Source organism: Corythoichthys intestinalis, chromosome 15, assembly GCF_030265065.1.
Source record: "Corythoichthys intestinalis isolate RoL2023-P3 chromosome 15, ASM3026506v1, whole genome shotgun sequence".
NCBI lineage: Eukaryota > Metazoa > Chordata > Actinopteri > Syngnathiformes > Syngnathidae > Corythoichthys > Corythoichthys intestinalis.
Window position 1 is genome coordinate 38,771,980 of NC_080409.1, and position 21,901 is coordinate 38,793,880.

The 21,901-nt window shown below is 38.6% G+C and overlaps 1 protein-coding gene across 3 annotated transcripts in view; it reads right to left on the minus strand.

The window, feature by feature from the left end:
* Nucleotides 1–1,736: 1,736 nt before the first annotated feature.
* pld1a (phospholipase D1a) overlaps nt 1,737–21,901 on the minus strand; it is a 76,240-nt gene continuing 56,075 nt past the window's right edge. For all 3 annotated transcript variants that reach the window (XM_057859351.1, XM_057859352.1, XM_057859350.1), the window contains 9 exons: nt 20,943–21,056; nt 15,916–16,026; nt 15,634–15,722; nt 13,177–13,290; nt 13,007–13,056; nt 12,750–12,884; nt 12,424–12,577; nt 4,201–4,318; nt 1,737–4,128 (listed from right to left, as the gene is read on the minus strand). In XM_057859351.1, the coding sequence (XP_057715334.1) occupies nt 3,904–4,128; nt 4,201–4,318; nt 12,424–12,577; nt 12,750–12,884; nt 13,007–13,056; nt 13,177–13,290; nt 15,634–15,722; nt 15,916–16,026; nt 20,943–21,056 (1,110 nt within the window). In that variant the 3' untranslated portion in view covers nt 1,737–3,903. The remainder of the gene's footprint in view (nt 4,129–4,200; nt 4,319–12,423; nt 12,578–12,749; nt 12,885–13,006; nt 13,057–13,176; nt 13,291–15,633; nt 15,723–15,915; nt 16,027–20,942; nt 21,057–21,901) is intronic.

Here is a 21,901-nt window from a genome sequence, read left to right on the forward strand (position 1 = left end):
TGCTTTTCTTGCAACATATGGGAATACAATCTAAATTACCTGTTTAACTGAAAAAAAAAATGAATAATGCATATAAGTTTGCTTAAAAGTTGGTGGGGACAATTTGAGCATCCTGAAAAGTTGGTAGTGTTATGTATGTCCCTACCGTCCCTATGCAAAACTACCATAATTTTCGCACTATAAGGCGCACCTGACTATAAGCCGCCACTCACCAAATGTGAAACGAAAACGGCATTTGTTTATAGATAAGTCGCACTGGACTATAAACTGCAGCTGTCCTCACTGCATTATAGGATATTGACACCAAAAGATATTAACTGGTAACACTTCATTTGACAGCGGCATCATATGACGGTCAGAAGACCAAATGAACCACCATGAAGCTTTTAACCAATCGGCTGCAAAGCTTCATTGCTTCAAGGAGCTTCATTTGGCCATCACTGCTCCCTTGGGGGAAACAGTCAACCTTTTATGCCACCTGCTGTCAACACTGTTGTCCAACATGCCTCCTAGCATGCATTGCAGCGCAACAGATGTAAATAGCAATCAAAATTCATGTTCTGTGCTAATTATTTATCCAGTTACTGTTCCTGTTACTGTTCCTGTTGTTTGATTAATTGCTAGTTATGGTATTTGGTAACACTTTATTTGACAGTGGCGCCATACGACTGCCATTAGACAATTAGAGATATTTATGACATAACACTGTCATGAGCATTAACGAATGCTTATAACAGTTATCATTCAGTTTTATTCGGTATATGATCTCACTTTTGAATGGATGTAAAAGATTGGTAACATAATTTGCTGGATGACACTTAATGACATCTGTCATAAGCATTCAGTAATGCCCATGATAGTGTCATGTCATAATTATGATGGTCTTATGAAAGTCTTATGACGCCAGTCAAATAAAGTGTTACCAAATACCATAACAAGCAATTAATGAAACAACTGGAACAGTAAATGAATAAATAATTAGCACAGAACATGAAAATTTATTGTTACTTACATCTGTAGTGCTGCAATGAATGCTAAATTTTGATTGTTACTTACATCTGTAGCCCTGCAATGCATGCTAAGAGGCATGTGTTGCCTATCAACACAAATAAATCAACAAATAAGCCGCACTGGACTATAAGCCGCAGGATTCAAAATGAACAAAAAAAGTAGCGGCTTATAGTCCGGAAATTACGGTACATCCTTGAACAAAAGAGACAAAAAGTTTGTCTGAGAAGGAAAACTGAACTCGCCAGCGCTGACGAGTTAACCGTCATATGTTATTGTTTAGCCAAACTGGATTCTTTAGCTTATTACTATTCATCCTTCACACAGCCGCTGGAAACAGAAATGTTATTTAATCTATCTGCAGGTGACTGCTAGATTGATATTTGATTGATTTATTGATGATTTTACGACACTTTGCGGGGTGTGCGTTGGTCCTCATGGGAAACGCAGTCTTCCTTAAGGCAAAACACTACCGCTTTTGTCCACCGGCATCGCTAAAATCGACCAAAACTGAAAGTGTTTCTTGAAAATGCCAATCAGAGTTAGCTAAATGTATATTTTCTGAAAGATTTGTCTTTTAAATATTTTTTTGACATATTTTGTAGCATCTTTCCATTTATATATATTTTCATTTACTTTTTTAAAATAGTTTTGTTAACATTCAATAAATGTTAAATAACAAATTAAGCACTTTCTATAACATTTTGATTACATTCAAATCCAATTTTTGGACAAGCGCTAAAGCATCTGTGGTGTGAAGAAGTGAGTTTTTATTAGTTATCCAATACAGTCAAGTACAGCGAGTGAATTGAAGAAATAAGACTGTCCTGTACAAAACCATGACAGATAAACTGAAATTAGACACGCTTGTAGTTTTTGCATCTTTCAAACTGACCATAAGTAAAGATTATAATATGTAAATAAAGTTTAGTGTAACGGAAAAACTGAAAAACAAAGTCCATGGTCCCAATCAAGAAATGACTAGTGTAAATGATCATTACTCGTAGGAATAATCCACTATTCTTTCCAGCATCTTCAAAGCAGTCGCTGTTGTTTCACACATACAGTATATAGTTATACATTAAAACTGTGGTTTAAAAGTGGTTCTTAGCATTCACATTGAAAGGGGAGAGGGCAATCAGTCAGGTGCTAAATGTTACGTTTTCAATACAAAATGACCTTCCGCAGCAATAATCCATTAGCAGCTATTGACGCCGATGGACGTCCAAACTGGATTGGACGTCCATCACCGTCGATGGCAGCCAATGAATGAATAAGCAAATTAAAAACAATAAAATGGTGCAATTAAAATGGAGCATTTTCTTGGCGAGATAAGAAATGTTAAAGTACTTTATTAAAAAAAAAAAAAAAAAAAAAAAAAAAAAGTGCACAACCTATACTTGTAGGAAAAGAGCTCCACCTGCAGAGCAAAATATGGAATTACATGGGAAAAGATTGTCCTGACTGGCTCGTCGCACTAATTTCATTCCCATACAGCCAGCAAACTCCATTTCAGCAGAATGACGTGTTCAGCTATAAAGTTACAAAAGTGGGTACAGTATATAAAACCTTGCTTTTAGAACCCAAATGATTTGATCAGAAATCAGCCCCCCAGGGCCTGTTTTGGCCTTCATGAAATTTAGAAGGCATATCTATCACGAGTAGTACAACACAAGTCTCATGAAGCCATGCCAAAAAAAGGCACAGAAAGTAGACTAGTTTACGTTAAACTGGCAATATTAAGCTAATTTATGCAATTTTTAGAATTCCTTCAAAATTCATTCAACCCCCAAAGCTGTTTTTTTTTTTTTTTTTATATTAAATTTGCTATAGATGTTTGTCACTACTGGACGTACAAAAAAAAGTCTCAAATAGCCATACCCCAACAAGCACAGAAAGTCAGCCATTTTGGTTAAAAGCAGCCACATTTTAGGCACATTTTTGCCATTCTTCCAGGTTCTTCTACTAAACAATTTCAGCCCCTAAAACAAGTTTTACCTACTGACACAATTGGTATGCATATGAATCACATGTAGACCCAGAAATGAGTCATGCCTCACAAGATAATACAAATCCGTCAAGATTAGTTAGAATTGGACATTTAGGGGAATTTCAGTCATTTCAAAGTGTCCCACAAAACAGATTCAGATCTCAAAACCACTTCCACTTAGCAGCATGACATTTAGTATCCATGTCTGTCACTGGGAGGGCCCCAAAATTCTTAACGCATGTCCAAATAAACGTACGCCGCCTGCCATTTTGGTTTTAATTGGCTATAGTTGCTTGATTGCACCCTTGAGAATGTTTTCAAATATTCAGCCAGAACCTAATTTAATGCAGCAACTTCATATCGATGGTACGCATGTCTATTTGACCCACAAAAAAGTCTCAGGAACCCGTGCCTACATATACACGTGGTGTGTGGAATTTTGGATTAAAGTGGCCATGTTTGCTTGATTGCACCTTTGAGAATGTTTTAAAAATTCAGCCCCCAAAGCCAGTTTGACACAGCAGCTTGGTGTGCATGTTTGTCATTGGTAGACCCACAAAAAGTCAACAATAGCGGCCATTTCAGGGTAAATTTGGCCATTTTCAAATTTCCAGGTATCCTTCAAATGCAAACTAGTCCTAGACATTTTGCATGTGAGTTTTAACCAGATATTGTAGAAATGATCTCAGGCAACGGTGTCCACCCTGGGCGTATATGGAGTATTTGTTTCCGAGCAGCACATATGCTACCTAACGCTCTCTTACAACTACTCCATCTCAGCATAAAGTAAGTAGTAAACTAAGAGCTGGTCCCATTGTGGAAATATGGCTTCTCTGGAAGTGGCGTCCCATCATGGAAACACTGCGACATCCAGATAGCGTGGCAGTATTCGGCTTTTAAAAGGCCTACGTCCATATCTCTGTGGGCACCATGGCTTCCTTGGTCCCGACCGAGGGCATGAGGTTGTGCTCCGACAGGAAGTCCAGAGGAAACTGCACCAGGAAGCCGCGGATCTTGCGCAGCTCCTCCTGGGCGCGGGCTAGATCACTCTGGGCCAGGCCGGGCTTAGACTGGTAATGCTCCAGTTCGGACATGTTGCGCACCAGCGAGGAGGGAAGGCATCTGAACACCTATGGTGGAACAGCTGTTTTTCATTGGAGTGTTTCGATTTATAAACACAGAAGCAAAAGGATCTCTAGTACCTTCTCGTAAATGGTGGCGTTCCGGCCGGCAGTGGTCATCCAAACCTCCTTGTAGAAGCGGTCACTAATCGGGTCGGACAGATCGATGGCGGCGTCACTATGACCACCCAGGATTGTCCTGGAGAGAAAATAGGAAATAGAAAATGGAATAACTGCTCAAGGTTGTGATAAGCATAGAAGTGGAAAACACTGCAATCCAGGACAGTACCGGTAGTTCAGTAGAATAGGGCTAAACTAAAGTAATAACAATACAGTAAAGTGTGCTTATACTTTAGCGTGTTTTAAAGCAGGGTTTTCAAAATTATCTTGGTCGTAGGCCTCTTAGGTTACGTCTACACTAGGACGGATAATGGCCTTAAACGTGTAATTAGTTGGACTACACAGCATGTCGGCTACACTAGTATGCCCAGGCCCAGAGTGACTAATCGGGAGCTGGGCCGGCCGGCTAGATGGGCCGGTCCAGGTTTTATTAAAAAAAAAAAAAAAAAAAAAAAAATTACACTGTTATAATTTTTTGTTTGGTATTTATTTATGACAGTGTCAGTGAGTATAACTTACATTCTGTTACCGCTGTCCCTGTGGGCCGTCTTAAAAAAACTATATATATATATATATATATATATATATATATATATATATATATATACAGTGCCTTGCAAAAGTATTCGGCCCCCTTGAATCTTGCAACCTTTCGCCACATTTCAGGCTTTAAACATAAAGATATGAAATTTAATTTTTTTGTCAAGAATCAACAACAAGTGGGACACAATCGTGAAGTGGAACAACATTTATTGGATAATTTAAACTTTTTTAACAAATAAAAAACTGAAAAGTGGGGCGTGCAATATTATTCGGCCCCTTTACTTTCAGTGCAGCAAACTCACTCCAGAAGTTCAGTGAGGATCTCTGAATGATCCAATGTTGTCCTAAATGACCGATGATGATAAATAGAATCCACCTGTGTGTAATCAAGTCTCCGTATAAATGCACCTGCTCTGTGATAGTCTCAGGGTTCTGTTTAAAGTGCAGAGAGCATTATGAAAACCAAGGAACACACCAGGCAGGTCCGAGATACTGTTGTGGAGAGGTTTAAAGCCGGATTTGGATACAAAAAGATTTCCCAAGCTTTAAACATCTCAAGGAGCACTGTGCAAGCCATCATATTGAAATGGAAGGAGCATCAGACCACTGCAAATCTACCAAGACCCGGCCGTCCTTCCAAACTTTCTTCTCAAACAAGGAGAAAACTGATCAGAGATTCAGCTAAGAGGCCCATGATCACTCTGGATGAACTGCAGAGATCTACAGCTGAGGTGGGAGAGTCTGTCCATAGGACAACAATCAGTCGTACACTGCACAAATCTGGCCTTTATGGAAGAGTGGCAAGAAGAAAGCCATTTCTCAAAGATATCCATAAAAAGTCTTGTTTAAAGTTTGCCACAAGCCACCTGGGAGACACACCAAACATGTGGAAGAAGGTGCTCTGGTCAGATGAAACCAAAATTGAACTTTTTGGCCACAATGCAAAACGATATGTTTGGCGTAAAAGCAACATAGCTCATCACCCTGAACACACCATCCCCACTGTCAAACATGGTGGTGGCAGCATCATGGTTTGGGCCTGCTTTTCTTCAGCAGCGACATGGAAGATGGTTAAAATTGACGGGAAGATGGATGCAGCCAAATACAGGAACATTCTGGAAGAAAACCTGTTGGTATCTGCACAAGACCTGAGACTGGGACGGAGATTTATCTTCCAACAGGACAATGATCCAAAACATAAAGCCAAATCTACAATGGAATGGTTCAAAATTAAACGTATCCAGGTGTTAGAATGGCCAAGTCAAAGTCCAGACCTGAATCCAATCGAGAATCTGTGGAAAGAGCTGAAGACTGCTGTTCACAAACGCTCTCCATCCAACCTCACTGAGCTCGAGCTGTTTTGCAAGGAAGAATGGGCAAAAATGTCAGTCTCTCGATGTGCAAAACTGATAGAAACATACCCCAAGCGACTTGCAGCTGTAATTGGAGCAAAAGGTGGCGCTACAAAGTATTAACGCAAGGGGGCCGAATAATATTGCACGCCCCACTTTTCAGTTTTTTATTTGTTAAAAAAGTTTAAATTATCCAATAAATTTTGTTCCACTTCACGATTGTGTCCCACTTGTTGTTGATTCTTGACAAAAAATTAAAATTTTATATCTTTATGTTTGAAGCCTGAAATGTGGCGAAAGGTTGCAAGGTTCAAGGGGGCCGAATACTTTTGCAAGGCACTGTATATATGGCGGAAAACACAGACAACACTGAAAAAGCAGTTTCTGCTCTTGCACTCCTCTTTGAAAGAAACTGCTTTATTTTTAGCCAAAACAACTGCTGTGTTTGATAGAGCAATATGTCCTTATGCTGCCATAGCAGATTCATGGCGCATTAAGCCCCCTAACTATTTTCAATTTGCCCGTTTTACCCTGGAAACCCCCGTTTACAGACGTCGCGCAACCGTTTTTGTTTCAACCCAGCCATGAAAACAAGGTATATATTTATTATTCGAAATGTCTGTCATTTTTAGTTTAGAATCCTTAATTGATGTCTAATATTTTGTTTAAAAAAAAAAAGACTTTAAAAAATTATTGACTTGCATATTTGCATATACTAACCCTTTTAAACAAATTACGTCACAATGAAAAAAATGGCGTCTGTAAAAAAGTCATGGATATCTACCTTATAACTATTGCTGAATTGTATTTTTTTGTTATTATCGCATTTTCCCCGATATGTTAGATGATAAATAATCGATCCAAACAAAGAAAAATTGAAGAAAAACAACGTTTAAAAGGGTAAATATATGAAAAAGAAAATCTCAACCACTCCCTGTTGTCTGCGATTTCTGCATCGCGACCCTTGTTATATGACCATGTTTCACCCATAAAATCCCCAAAAAATCCAGCTGGGGCCATTCACAGCTGTGTCTTGACACTCAGTGATACATGCGACATGGAGTTTTTGGATCGAAAAGATGTAAGTACACGATAATATCTCGTTAAAGTAATGGCGTCTGTAATTCTGCTCTTGTGTGCTCTCACCTCCATATAGGGTTTTGCTGTTTAAAAAAGTTTTTTTTTTAAAATGCCCTCCTGTCCAAAAATTTTCTTCCCCCAGAAAATTTAGATTTTAAGCTTTCCAATGATGTATCACACATGCGTAATGGACCATTTTGAAATTTGGCCAAATTGGGCGTCTCTGAGCGGAACTTCAAGTCACCTCAGTGTTTTCCGCCATATATGTATATTTTTTCCAGACGCATCCTCATGTGTGCAGACGAAAAATACAGCATGCAGCTCAGCCCCCTAATTGCAGTCTGTATTGAGCCAAATTAGCTGCTATCTCGGTGCTCGGATGGATAAAAAGAGCAAGGGTGGCGCTGAACAAATAAGAATTAAAAAGAGAAAAGCACTTGTGAAAGAATCGTCAAAATACGCAAAAATAGCTCTTTTTTTTTCATGCAACGACCTTGCTGCCTCAACCTACAGAGGATTACAACGAAAGTGGTAAGGCCAGATGGCGAATAAAATGCAACTTGCACCGTGTGATACGACAATATGTAATTGTGGAAACTCTGGCTTCTTGTAGCACCTCACAAGGGATATGTAGCAGCAAGCATTAGCCATAATGAACACACCAGAGGTGCAGAGCTGGAAGGTAGGATTGCCATGTTGTTCAGTGAGTGAAAATTAGAATTAATATAATCAATTACGTGGTGTTTTTAAAGTGGAAATGGATAATAGTATCATTAGAAGTTGTTACAATTTGCAATACTTATTCTTTATTTTTCATATTGTTATGTTGCTATGTTTGTTTTATCTGTAAGCACTCATTTTGTTAATATTTGATGTTGCAGAAAAGGTCTTATTTATTAATTTATTTTTCAAATGTATCATTTAATACAGTTTTTTAAAATCCATGTTTAAATTTGTTCAAAATGATGTTGCGTTGCACTTGTTAAAATAAAGCCACCTTGTTAAACAACCATTACCTGCACTGAATTGGAATACACAGATTTACAGTACATGGCTTTAGAGAACACTGAACTTAACACGTGTATGCATAATGACATTATTTTAAATGAGTGGGCTGGTCTGAGGCATGAAATTCCAGGGCTGAAAATGAGTCCCACTCCAGCCCTGAGTATGCCTATTATCTTGATTAGTTGTTAGATGGATCAAGTAGGCGGGTAATGTTACCCGCAGCCTACGCGCCGCCTAATATGGACTGCTGTCACCGTACAACATTCGGATACTCGGGAAGGGTTGTCATGCCGTCACTGTTTTTAATGCGTCATGACAGCATCGTAAACAATGGAGGCGGACGATCACGACGTGGCATTCCTGCTGTCTTCTTTTCCACACATTTTTCTTGAACCTTCAAACTACGTCTCAATATTATGCTTAATTCAGTGCCCATCTGGGGTCCTCCCATCGCGGATGAGGTGGAGATTGGCGTTTTTTACAGAGCTCGTCTCCAGAGTTGTCTCTAATCAGCCAGCTGGCCCCTCCCAACTCAATGCCGACCGCACATGAGTACTGTATATAAAAATGCGTAGAGGAAAATTAAACCCCGAAAAGTGACCTGCGTGGTACCCCCAGTCAAAGAGGCGCGCAATCAGTTTTTTTCCCCCAGACATTTCTGCCTGTCAAAACTGTTGCCATCTCCAGGATCGCCACTTTTATGCACAAGCAGTCCTGGTTGCTGCTTCCAGGAAATATACTCAGCGCCACACCATATGCTTTTATTTGTTATTTTCCAAGTGGTGAGAGCGCAACTGAGCATAGATTGTAACATCCAAAGTAATGATGTCAGGCTTCCGTTGTTTTATAAAGATTTATTTCAATCACAACACGGCGCCTGCTCGTAAAACAGAGCTTGCTCTCCCTTCCACTCTCGCTCCTGTATGGTGCGTTTAATTGCGATCATGGAAAAAAACTGATCACAAAATAATGACAGTCTAGAAGGTGTAGTAATTTCAAAATTTGCCGCGGCCTAGGAATGAGTTTCGTTTCAGATGTAAACCGCGCAGGCGATGACGCAACACATGAGGCTTCTCCTTTTTACGCATGCGTAGTTTGCGCAAATCCAGGCCTACCATGCAGAAGCTGGGGGGCCCTTAAACGCACCTTAAACGTAAGTGTGGACAGGTATGAAAATAGTCGGCAAAATACCCTGGAGAAAATGATCTGTCCTAGTGTAGACGTAGCCTTAGTAGTTATGATTTTCTTTAGAGTCTGCCAATTAGGGCTGCCATGACGATTAATTGCCAATTATTTTTTTTTTTTTTCTTTTACAATTTCATTAATATTTTTTGACATTAACAATACTCCATACTGTATAATATGTATATTTTTTTCACCACAAAGCCCATATGAAAACAAAACAATACACACCAGATCGATGACGATAACGAAAATATTTTGTCAACGAACATTTTTTTTCTTATTATATGTATAGTTAGCACGCATTTAGCAGTGTTTGGCCGTGTCACTCATGTGACGTGCTGCCCACCCCCCGTTGAGTAAGCCTGTGCCATTCCAGGCTCCTTTTGTGAAACATTTGTCAGGTGCTGCTTGGCAAGTTTTGTCTTTGGCTAGATATGCCATGTTGCTTTAGCCTTTAAAGTTCTGTGCTGAGTGATCATCACACACAAAAATAACTTGTAGCGTTAGCAAAGCGTTCATGTTAGCATTAGCATTTAGCGCGGTGACTCTGTGTCTTCTCAAACTCTTGGAAAACATTTTACATATGGCTCGTGGAGTCCAGGTGAGTTTAATTATAGCAAATAATATGCTGTTTTCCTGCTGAGTGTGTATTATCATCATCATTAAAATGGTGATGTCCTTGAAGACTGTAGTTACCAGTATTTGCTCATCTGTCATGTTCATTTGAAATTGTTGGAAACCTTATATTTATATATTTATTTATTTATTAACCAAAACTTTTGGAATTTTACAGACGAAAACATTTTGAGAATTGGTGACTACAACTAGACGAAATTTCTCTGACTTTTCGTTGACTATAACTAGACGAAGACGAACACATTTTGAAATGACTAAAATATGACTAAGACTAATAAGTAATTTCCTCCAAAAAACTAAGATTAAAGCCTGAGTTATGCTTCCGCGTTGCGGTGACGGCGTAGCGACTACGGCGTCAATGAGCATTGGATAGTTCTGCGGCAAGGGAACGCGTTGCTCTGTAATTCACTGCCAAGCCACTAAAGGGGTGTGGCGTTGTGTATGTACGGTTTTGGGGGACTCTTTTCGACTTTCTCTAGCTTTCTTCCATTTACACAACAATGCCAACGGAGATGGAACGCTTGAATGTGGATTTTAAGTTCGACATTGAACAACAAATGTTGGTCATACAAATGTTGAGGCGCAGGCGACGCAGAAGACTATTGCGGAGGTGGTCGTTAGCGCAAGAATGTTTACAAATGGCGGTGATTCTGTGCTGACCCGGAAACAACAGTCTAAGCTGACCAATCACAGTCCATTTGCGTCACGTCACCACGCATTGACGCAACGCGTAATCAGAATTTAGTGGAGCTGCACGACAGGCTACGGCGGAGGGTCGTAAACCGGGTCTGCCTTGACGGCATATCTCTGCCGCAGAAGCATTACTCAGCCTTAAGACGAAAATTAAAATGGCTGCCAAAAACAACACTGATACACACACATAAACCAGCACACATAAAAAATAATAAAGTAAAAGATCAGGTAAAGCATGATAAAGTGCAATGAGTAGAGGTGGGACTCTTTGGGCACCTAATGATTCGATTACGATTCATAGGCTCCGAGTCGATTATTGATGCACCCCCCGCTTTTATTGTTTTGTACATTAGTTCCAAAATTTTTCAAAAAACCTCTCAGGCTAAACGAAACTACTATTTCAGTATCAAGTTAACGGTTAAATAACAGTAAATAAAATACTGAAGTCCCCATTCTGTATCAGCAGCTTTAAACTACATTCAATTAATTAATTTAATGTTGTGAATCAACCGTTAAAGTTGTTAAAATTGCTCCTGTTATTCCATAATTTCCCTTCTGTCTACTTTCGACATGTGAAAGTTTTAAAACTGTTTCATCATTTAAAGATAGATTCAAGTCAAGATTTTGCAAATTTAGGAGTATTTTAGATAAACTTTTAATTAGGTTCGCTACAATAGAGATTTCTAGACAAGTCTACTGCTTCAAGATGGCTGCTGTTTACTAACGCCGCCGCCGTCATCTGTCATTTTGCATCTAGTTCTACATATATGTGATATCTACGGTAGCCGTATGTGGCCGTATGTTTGTAGCAAATAGCAACTGGGCGTTGTTTGTAGCGGCTGTCGGCCGCAGTCAGGTATTATTGTTTTTTTTTTTCATTTAGCGACATGAGTTAAACATGATATTTATTCTTGGTCCGTTCCTCATTGCGTCGTGTAGACCGCGCTGTGTTTTAGTTCCGCTTTAGCTGGTATAATTCAATAATCAGAATTTGGATGCTTGTGAATCGTTCTCGAATCTTCCACAGCCAAATCGCAAATAATCCAAGAATCGGAAATTTTGCACGCCTCTAGCAATAAGAGTCATTTTAAAAAACAAAACAAAACATTTTTAATATTGTTAAGTTTATGATTCAGCTACTAGTATAGTGCATAAAATGTCAAAAAATAGATTAAGATTGATAGCCCCTGCCTCAAAGTAGACTTGGATATCAACAGGTATCATACTTTGATGTAAACCGACAGAAATTGGTGAATAATTATTGTCGACAGGCTGTACAACAGTTCTGATGCTACTGAATGTTGGAGTGTCTGAAAACTTGTGACCGCGGGTGTAATTCCAAGAATTTTAAGGTAAGAATTTTAAGTTAAACAAGGTTTCTAAACGCTGAATCAACTTTTCGGATTGTTGCCGATTAGTTTGATAAATTGACTATCTAATTCGAGTGGTGATCCAATTAAGTATTAACTGATTCACTGCTATTGATAGCGATAGATGTTTAATCCAATTGCACGTCTATCGCCGTCAATGCCAGCCAATGTTAATTTAAGTTCCAAAATTAGGTAGGTTGTAGATCTGTTTCCTCAGTTTTAGTTGTTGTAAGTGGTAATATGACAAAGTTACTCTGTAGTTCATCTGTCACCGTCAAGGGCAGCCAATGATTTAATATGGGAAATAAACATCTCACCGAAAGCACTCCATACGTAGGCCCAGTGCATAGGGGCCAGCCTCGTATTCCTGTCCGTCCATCACTGACGCCACCTTCTCCACGTCCTCCACGATGACCGCCACCTCGCTGTCACGCTTCCCCAGCATGCTCCTGTCGTTGATGTTGGCCGAGCCTGGAAGGTGATGAGGTGTTAGTCCAAATAATCAGCTGGTCACTGTGCACTTTTTCTTTCTAGCCAGTAGGTGGCATAAGACTACTAAGTTTCAGGGCTGTCGGACAGTTCTTAAGCAACTGCTGACAGCGTTCTCTTCAGTAGATCAGAGCTTCAAATAGCAGCGACGCACCGATGATGACGGTGTTGTCATCAGCGATGAGCATCTTGCTGTGCACGTAGATGAGCTCCGTCACCAGCCGGCCTTCCAGCTCGGCGTGCGTCCGCAGACCAGTGAAGGAGATGTAGTTCATCCAATGGTCATCCACTGCATTGGTGGATGAACAAAATATCAGACTCCAGCACATAATAGGAAGCTGGGAAACATTTCTCCAAATTTTCTTCAATTTTTGGACATGATTTTCAAATAAAACATTATCCAGTACTTACTCTCCTTCTTCAGTTGGGAGATGATAGAGTAGTCCCCTCGGATCATTGTTCTTCAAAAATAAAAGAGTAACACAGTCAGTTTCAACATCATTAACTATCCAAGAGAAGCTTGACAGCCCACCAGGCTTTTAAACCACTGGGGGAAACATTGTATCGTCATGGTGCTATACCTGTAATTGAAGTGCATGACAGCCTGGAGGGCGTTTCCCCCGCCTGTGGTGATGTCCCCCTCAAAGCCGGGAAGCAGGGGGGTCACCACGTACACTCGATACTTCTTGCCCTCCCTGTCAGTACATATCAGTTACCATAACACTGGACACCTCATTCGGTACGCAAAATGAGCTCCAATGCAAATATTCTTTAGCTTACAGGTAAAGAGGCACGATAATATCGGTTACTGATAATTATCGGCCAATATGGGCAATTATGAAGTCATACAGATAATCCAGAGTAAAAAAAAAACAAAAAAATACAACCGATAATGCAATCCAATAATTACTGTATATACTTGATTTAGCCTCAAAATGTGCGCAATCGAAGCAGTTTTGTCCAATTCTGCACAGCCGCCTCAACCCTGTCGCATGAGTGACACGTTACACGACATAGTTGAGGCAGTTGGAGATCATGGCGGCTCTGTCACCAGTTGATTTTTTCGTGTGTGAAACAAAGGAGGCTCTCGCCATCTCCAAAACATGCACTGCAGAAGTTCCACGAGGCGGAAAGAAACCGTCCTCATTCAACATCACTAAACTGATCACCCATTTAAAGCTGCATCACAAAGATTTTTGGAACAAATACAAGGCTGCTGCTAACGCGTAGGCTGAAGCTAATGCTGAAGCGAATGTGTACAAACATAAACTAAGCTAAGTTACGAAGCTTGTGACAATAGAAGACGCTTTTGACAGCAGCGCCGCCACCACTCATCTCCGGTTCAACTCATTAAGCACCACGGCCAGACTGAGGCCTGGCGCAGGTGCTCACTTTGTGGCCGGATGGACTGCAGTTTATACGACCTCCATTCGTCGTGAAAAACATGCCGATCACATCAGTTTCACCACGGACATTTGGACAAGTGATGTCAAGTAAGCATGCTTATCATGACGGCACAGTGGTTAGATGATAATTTCAACATGTACCAAACCACACTCACAAGACGTCAGTCAGTCAGTAACGCATTCAGTACGCTGTAAATTTATAACGTCTTAACCAGATCATTTTTCTTAAATCTAGTCAAATAATTTTCTCCATCTTGTTTTGAGTGTTAAAGACTAGTTAACCAATAAGTGCGCCAGATTATTCCACTTACTTGAAGTAAATATTATCATTTGTTCTTATTAAGTCCATACATCTAAAAAAAAAATTGGTCATTTTTCACCTAAATCAAGGGGAAAAAAAGCTTTCAAATAATATTTTGAACCATACCTATTCTTGAATAAAGAACATTTCTGACAAACATTTTTTTTTAGGATTAAATACAATAATTAATTGCTTAAAATAAGGCTGTGAAGATAATTTTCAGCTAGCTATTTTTCTTATTTCAAGAAATCTGAGTGAAATATATTTGAAGCGCTGGCAGATATTTTCCCTTATTTCCAATAGATAACAATAGAATGGAGTTTTAAGGAGGTGTGTTTTTGCAGTGTAGTAATGTTATATATGTTGTGAACGGCTTACTTTTAAAGGCATTTTTCTGCAATTTAGGTTTTTATTCTGTAAGTAATTGTTGCCAAAAGTTTACCATTACACAATGTCAGGCAATCTGTCATTACCGTATTTTTCGGACTATAAGTCGCACCTGAGTATAAGTGGCACCAGCAATAAAATGCCCAAAGAAGAGGAAAATAACATATATAAGTCGCACCGGAGTTTAAGTCACATTTTCAGGGGAAATTTACTTGATAAAATCTAACACATAGAACAGATATGTCATTTTGAAAGGCAATTTAAAATAAAAATACAATAGAGAACAACATGCTGAATAAATGTACAGTATGATAAGGTTACATGATGCATGAACAACGAAATGCGAACGTGGCCGGTATGTTAATATAGCTATTAAGAGTTATTCAGATAACTATAGCATAACGAACATGCTAACAAGTTTACCAAACCATCAGTGTCACTCCAAAACACCAAAATAACATGTGAAATGATATAATAATGTGTTAATAATTTCACACATAAGTCGCTCCTGAGTATAAGTCGCACCCCCAGCCAAACTATGAAAAAAAACTGCGACTTATAGTCCAAAAAATACGGTATTTAGATGTTGGAATTTACTAGTTGTTTGATGTTGATAAAAAGAACAATAAATTCTATTTTTGCACAGTAATATTTGCTCTTGTGTATAATTTACAATTTTACATATATCTTATATTAGAATTACCGGCTTGACATTATCGGTTATCGGCTGGAACGAGGAGGAAATTATCGGTTATCTGTTGAAAAATGTATTATCGTGCATTAATAGTTACAGGCTGGCATTGATGGCGATAGACAACCAATCAATTTAACTGTGAGAGGCTTGTAGCAAAAAATTGCTGCTAGCCTTCCCGGTCCAAATGGATCAGATGTCTATCGCCATCAACGGCACCGAAACATGATCATGCAAAAATGTTTGCAAGTACTTATGCGCTCTGAGGATCCTCTCGATGATGGCGTCTCCGATCTTGTTGTACACCGTTCGGTTGTCAGCGCAGCTGATGAAGAACTGGTTCTGAGATAACATGATGATGCCTCATTTACTATACACAGTACATTACATGTTCAGTAGATTTAAGTACTCCTAGAGTGGAGGCATTTTGGTTTAAGTCTACAGGCATCAATGACAATAAAACACGGTCATTCATTGCCAGTCCGCCTAGTTCATATGGTTTGGACACCCACATAATAAAGTATTGTATTTTTACCTCAATGTAGATGTAGTGTTTGCTCTTGGCGATGACTTGAATGTATGCGTTGTGGATGGACTCTTCATGGTACTTTATGCCGGCTGACCAATCAGCTGCTGACCGCAAAACCTTCCAGAGCAAAAAAAAAAGAGAAAAGTGATCCCTCGTTTTTTGCAGTTAATGGGGACCAGAACCCGCCGTGATAAGTGAAAAACTGTGAAGTAGCTAGTAGTAGAATTAGAAGGGTTTTATTTGTGTGTGTTGAATGTATTTATTCAAATTTAACATTGGAAAGAGATACATATAACACGTGTTTTTTTCACTTTTTTTTTCCAAAATTAAAAAAAATATATATATGGCAAAAACACAAACAAGACTCAAAAAGCAGTTTCTGCTCTTGCACCCCTCTTTAAAATAAACTGAGTTATTTTAAGCCAAAAGAACTGTTGTGTTTGATAGAACAATACGTCTATATGCTGCCATAGCAGATTCATGGTGCATTAAACCCCCGAACTATTTTTAATTTGTCCGTTTTATCCTGGACACCCTGTTTACAGACGTCGTGCGACCGCTTTTGTTTCAACCCAGCCATAAAAAGAAGGCAAGTAATTATATTTATTATTTGAAATGTCTGTCATTTTTAGCTTAGAATCATTATTTCATGTCTAATATTTGCTATAAAAAAATTTTTTTTAAAACTCACATATTATAAACTTTTAAACAAATTACGTCACATCGGAAAAACTAGTGTCTGTAAAAAAGTCCCGGATATCTACCTCATAACTATCTCTTTACTGTATTTTTTTCCTTACGGTCGCATTTTCCCCGATATTTTAGATGATAAATAATCGATCCAAACAAAAAAAATTGGAAAAAATTTTTTTAAAGGGTAAATATATGAAAAAGAAAATCTCGACCACTCCTTGATATCTGCGATTTCTGCATCGCGACCCTTGTTATACCCTTGTTATATTACCATGTTTCACCCATAAAATCCCCGAAAAATCTGGCAGTGGCCATTCACAGCTGTGTTTTGACACTCGGTGATACATGCTACATGAAGTTTTGGGATCGAAAAGAAGTAAGTACGCGATACTATCTCGTTAAAATCATGGCGTCTTTAATTATGCTCTCTCATGCTCTCACCTCCAGTTAGGGTTTTGCTGTTGAAAAAAAAATTATATTTTTTTTGCCCTCCTGTTCAAAATGTTTCTTCCCCCGGAAAAGAGAGATTTTAAGCTTTCCAATGATGTATCACACATGCATATCTGACAATTTTGAAATTTGGCCAAATTGGGGGGAGCAGAACTTCAAGTCACCCAAGTGTTTTCCGCCGTGTGTGTGTATTATATATATTAGGGCTGTCAAACGATTAAAATTTTTAATCGAGTTAATTACAGCTTAAAAATTAATTAATCGTAATTAATCGCAATTAATCGCAACTCAAATCATCTATAAAATATGCCATATTTTTCTGTAAATTATACATATATTCTGTAAAATAAATTGTTGGAATGGAAAGATAAGACACAAGATGGATATATCCATTCAACATATGGTACATAAGGACTGTAGTGGGCATTTCACTCTACTGTCATTTAAATCTGTCTATGCTGTCCTCACTCCGAAGCGTCTACTTTTTCCAAAGCTAGACAGCTAGTGAACAACGCCTTAATAATCAGACTTCTTCCTTTTTCATCTGATTTATTAATAAAATGGCCTCAAACCATTGTCCTCTTTAGACCGTCGTAAAACTACAAAAAAAAAAAGTGCACAAGCATTGCATTAGCAACGACGTTAGCTTAGCACGCTATACAGGTTCACTAAACATAAACAAAAAGCGTCTTATACAAAAAATATAACATTTCGCTTACTAACATAATATGCACATTCTTTACAACAACCATACTTACGGACAAATCTTGTCCAAGGATCATATAAGCACAACATTACAACGTGGGCGTCAGCCCGAGACGTCGTGCAGCCATATTGAACTGTCAAGAAAGCAATAAACCATGTCGCAAAGCGACCACAAGAGTTCGCTGTTGGACAGCACAAAAAGCCTTGCTGTAAAACTTACCAAAAGGCAGAATACTGTCTGAGCGGGACATGTGCGTTAATTGCGTCAAATACTTTAACGTGATTAATTAAAAAAATTAATTACCGCGCGTTAAGGCGATAATTTTGACAGCCCTAGTATATATATATTATTTTTATTTTTTTTAAATAAATGTTGTTTTAACCACTTCAAATGTAATAATTATGATACGTTTTAAACATGTTACTGTCCCACCAAATTATTTTTAAACGAGAATAAAGTAGTAGAAAAATGCTTGGGTTTATTAAGTGCTTGATTGAGTGAGTCTTCTTAAATCCGCTCAAGCTGTTTACACACAATGAGTTGCCACAGCAACTGTTTAACAAGTTAAACGATTATTGACGCATGTGGTGCTTTTGGAGTTCGTGATTCTGGCAAGCTCGAACACAAACATCTGTCAATCATCCTAATTCTTTGTAATTGCATAGTGTTTATTCGATGTACAATCATTGGACTATTCTTTTACTTTATAAATGTTGCTAAATGTGACAAACTACTATAAATTACATACTATACAGTGCATCTGACTATAAGTCACACCATTCAAATTTCATATTCAACAAAAATACACATAAGTGATGCATCTACTAAAAGCTGTGAGTGCTCACATTTTAATATGCGATAGTTATAGGGGTGCACCAACTCAATTTTATGTCTGATCACAAATTTTTGAAAAGCCTGACCTACCAATCTCGATTTTTGCTGATCCTGTTTTTCATTTTTTCATAAACAGCAACATGCACCTTTGCCATTCCAATCAATATTGTTTAATTGGAAAACATTGAACATCACATATGAAGAAAGACTGATTTTTTAACTGCACGTGAAGTAGTCTTCAAAAAAAAAAAAAAAAAGGAAAGGAAATTTAAAATTTCCTTCTTATCTACTGAATTCTAATTTTCCTTGCCAAATCTTGAAATACATAAGCATTTTGCTTTACAAAAAGAAGGTTTAAGGAAATTGATAAATTAATTTCTGAGGAGAAGAGAACTACTAAATTGTATTGGGTCCCAGTCTCTTTTTTCTCCATCACAATGCCTTTTAATGCTGGAACAGTTTGTTTGTGAGCCATATGTTAGCTTTCACTAAACAGGTATTACCTGACCAAATTCACTCACAAAGGAAAGAGAGAATTTTGGCCATCTTGGGGCCACAAAAATATTACCCAACAAAGCCAGCTAGAAATCAGAAAATCCTAAAATAAACAAATAATAAAATTATATTAAAAAAGTCACAAACATATGGAACGCCAATACATATTTCACTCCTTCGCACATTAACGTAGCAAAGAGCGGCAAACATTTCAATCGTGAACATTATGTTAGAGGGACGAAAGTATGAAAATACCCAACAAGTCATATTAATGAACGTCAGCAACCAAATGCTAGCAAGCTAATATAGCTAGCTGACTCTAGATGCAATCAGCGGACAAGATCAGTTATTAATGGCGTACCGCCAGCAACACGTCACTTCCGTTCATTAATATTCATGACGTTAGCTACTGTTGCTAGGGGAGGACATGCGACCGTTTGTCCCCGTTAGGAAATGAATGGAAATTGTGTACGAAGGAGCTGTTTAAAGAGCCAAACCTACCAATTCTCTCCGATAATTATGTCCCTGGTGCCAAATTTACTGGCAAAGTTAAAGAGATGGCTTTAGTGTCGAGGGCTGAAAAAGATGAAAAAACACGAGCCGACCGAAGCATAGCCTTAGCTTTTTTATCGACACCTTTTTCTTACGCGACTGACAATGTCTCCTGTTTCAACAAGCTATCCTTTGCCAACAGCCCTGTCTTTCTTTTATATTATATCCTCTGGTTGTCCTATGTCTCTGACTTTTCTTAGGGCTAATTTCTATTGTTTGTTTTGTGTAGTGATCGCAAATGCTACTCAGTGACAGCCAACGAACACTTTTTAATTTTTTCATTAATAACAAATCTTAATTCTATAATTTATTTACACTTCCCCCTTACTAAAATAAAGTGTTTTTTGTTTGTTTGTTTTTTTACAACAGAAAATGTAACAGTCAGATACCATTTTCATTCTTTTCAGGTCATTCATTGTCAGACAGAGGCAGCACGACACAACGTCACACTAAAAAATAAGTTAAAAATATCAAAATGGCTTAACTCTTTGTCCTCTGAAAGACAATGCCAACGAAACAAAATGTTTACTGCATAAATGTTTACTGCCGAGCTGGCGTTAAAAGTCTACGCAAGTTGTTTCATTCTTCACATTTTTTCCTCCGAGTTTTTGGTTTCGAGAAACGTATGAAGAAAACATCCTTTATATGTTGTAATGTCTAGAGTCGTTTCTACAAGTTCCAAAATAGCAATGTGTGATCGGCACGTTCGTTTTTGAAAGATTACCGGAGAAATGTAGCAGAATTAACATGGTTTCTATGTGAGGGCGGCTCTATAATGTCCCACTTCTGCTTTACAATGTGACGTCACGGTCTAAAAATAGCATGCGTGCGGTACGCCATTGTCATCCACCGATCCCGCAAAATATATGAAGTCAGTCCTTATCGATTGATGTATATTTAAATTAAATGTTTGCCTTTCGACAAGGGAAGTACTGATAATAGTTAGCCTGTAAAAATCCATAAGTTAGTCACACTGTTATTAAAACCACAAGATCAAAAAAGGAGAGAGAAAAAGTAGTGGCGCGTGTTGTCGAAAAAACCCAGTAAATGTCATAAGTGGTTAAGATAACAAAAACAAGCCTGCTTTCTTTTTTTATTGTAGGTACATAATATTGTTTTTGCCCCACGGGATCCCTTTTTTCCTTCCAGCAACTCTTGCCGGCAAGTCTGTAATTCAAGAGCTCGTACTGTATCATAAAATCGTGCTTTTTTTTAAAGACTTCCTTCACTGTTGAAGTTATTATTAAACACCCAACAGTCCACAGGAGCATTGAAATTGGCCCTGTTCGCAGGGTTCTCTTACCTGTACTTTGGCCTGCACACAATCGGTCACTTGGTATTTGAGCTCAGTGGCACTGGAGTGAGACTTTGGCAGCAGGAATGGATAAGACAGGGAGCGGTACTTTGGCTTCATGATCTAGAGAAGAGAAAATTTGATGGTGAGAAGGTGTAACTTCACAGAGCAGTGGAAAGAGTGGGAACGTAAAAGTCCTTTTTCCACACTTAGTGAGACTTTTCTTTGTACAGTGCCTTGCAAAAGTATTCGGCCCCCTTGAATTTTGCAACCTTTCGCCACATTTCAGGCTTCAAACAAAGATATGAAATTTAATTTTTTTGTCAAGAATCAACAACAAGTGGGACACAATCGTGAAGTGGAACAACATTTATTGGATAATTTAAACTTTTTTAACAAATAAAAAACTGAAAAGTGGGGCGTGCAATATTATTCGGCCCCTTTACTTTCAGTGCAGCAAACTCACTCCAGAAGTTCAGTGAGGATCTCTGAATGATCCAATGTTGTCCTAAATGACCGATGATGATAAATAGAATCCACCTGTGTGTAATCAAGTCTCCGTATAAATGCACCTGCTCTGTGATAGTCTCAGGGTTCTGTTTAAAGTGCAGCAAGCATTATGAAAACCAAGGAACACACCAGGCAGGTCCGAGATACTGTTGTGGAGAAGTTTAAAGCCGGATTTGGATTCAAAAAGATTTCCCAAGCTTTAAACATCTCAAGGAGCACTGTGCAAGCCATCATATTGAAATGGAAGGAGCATCAGACCACTGCAAATCTACCAAGACCCGGCCGTCCTTCCAAACTTTCTTCTCAAACAAGGAGAAAACTGATCAGAGATGCAGCCAAGAGGCCCATGATCACTCTGGATGAACTGCAGAGATCTACAGCTGAGGTGGGAGAGTCTGTCCATAGGACAACAATCAGTCGTACACTGCACAAATCTGGCCTTTATGGAAGAGTGGCAA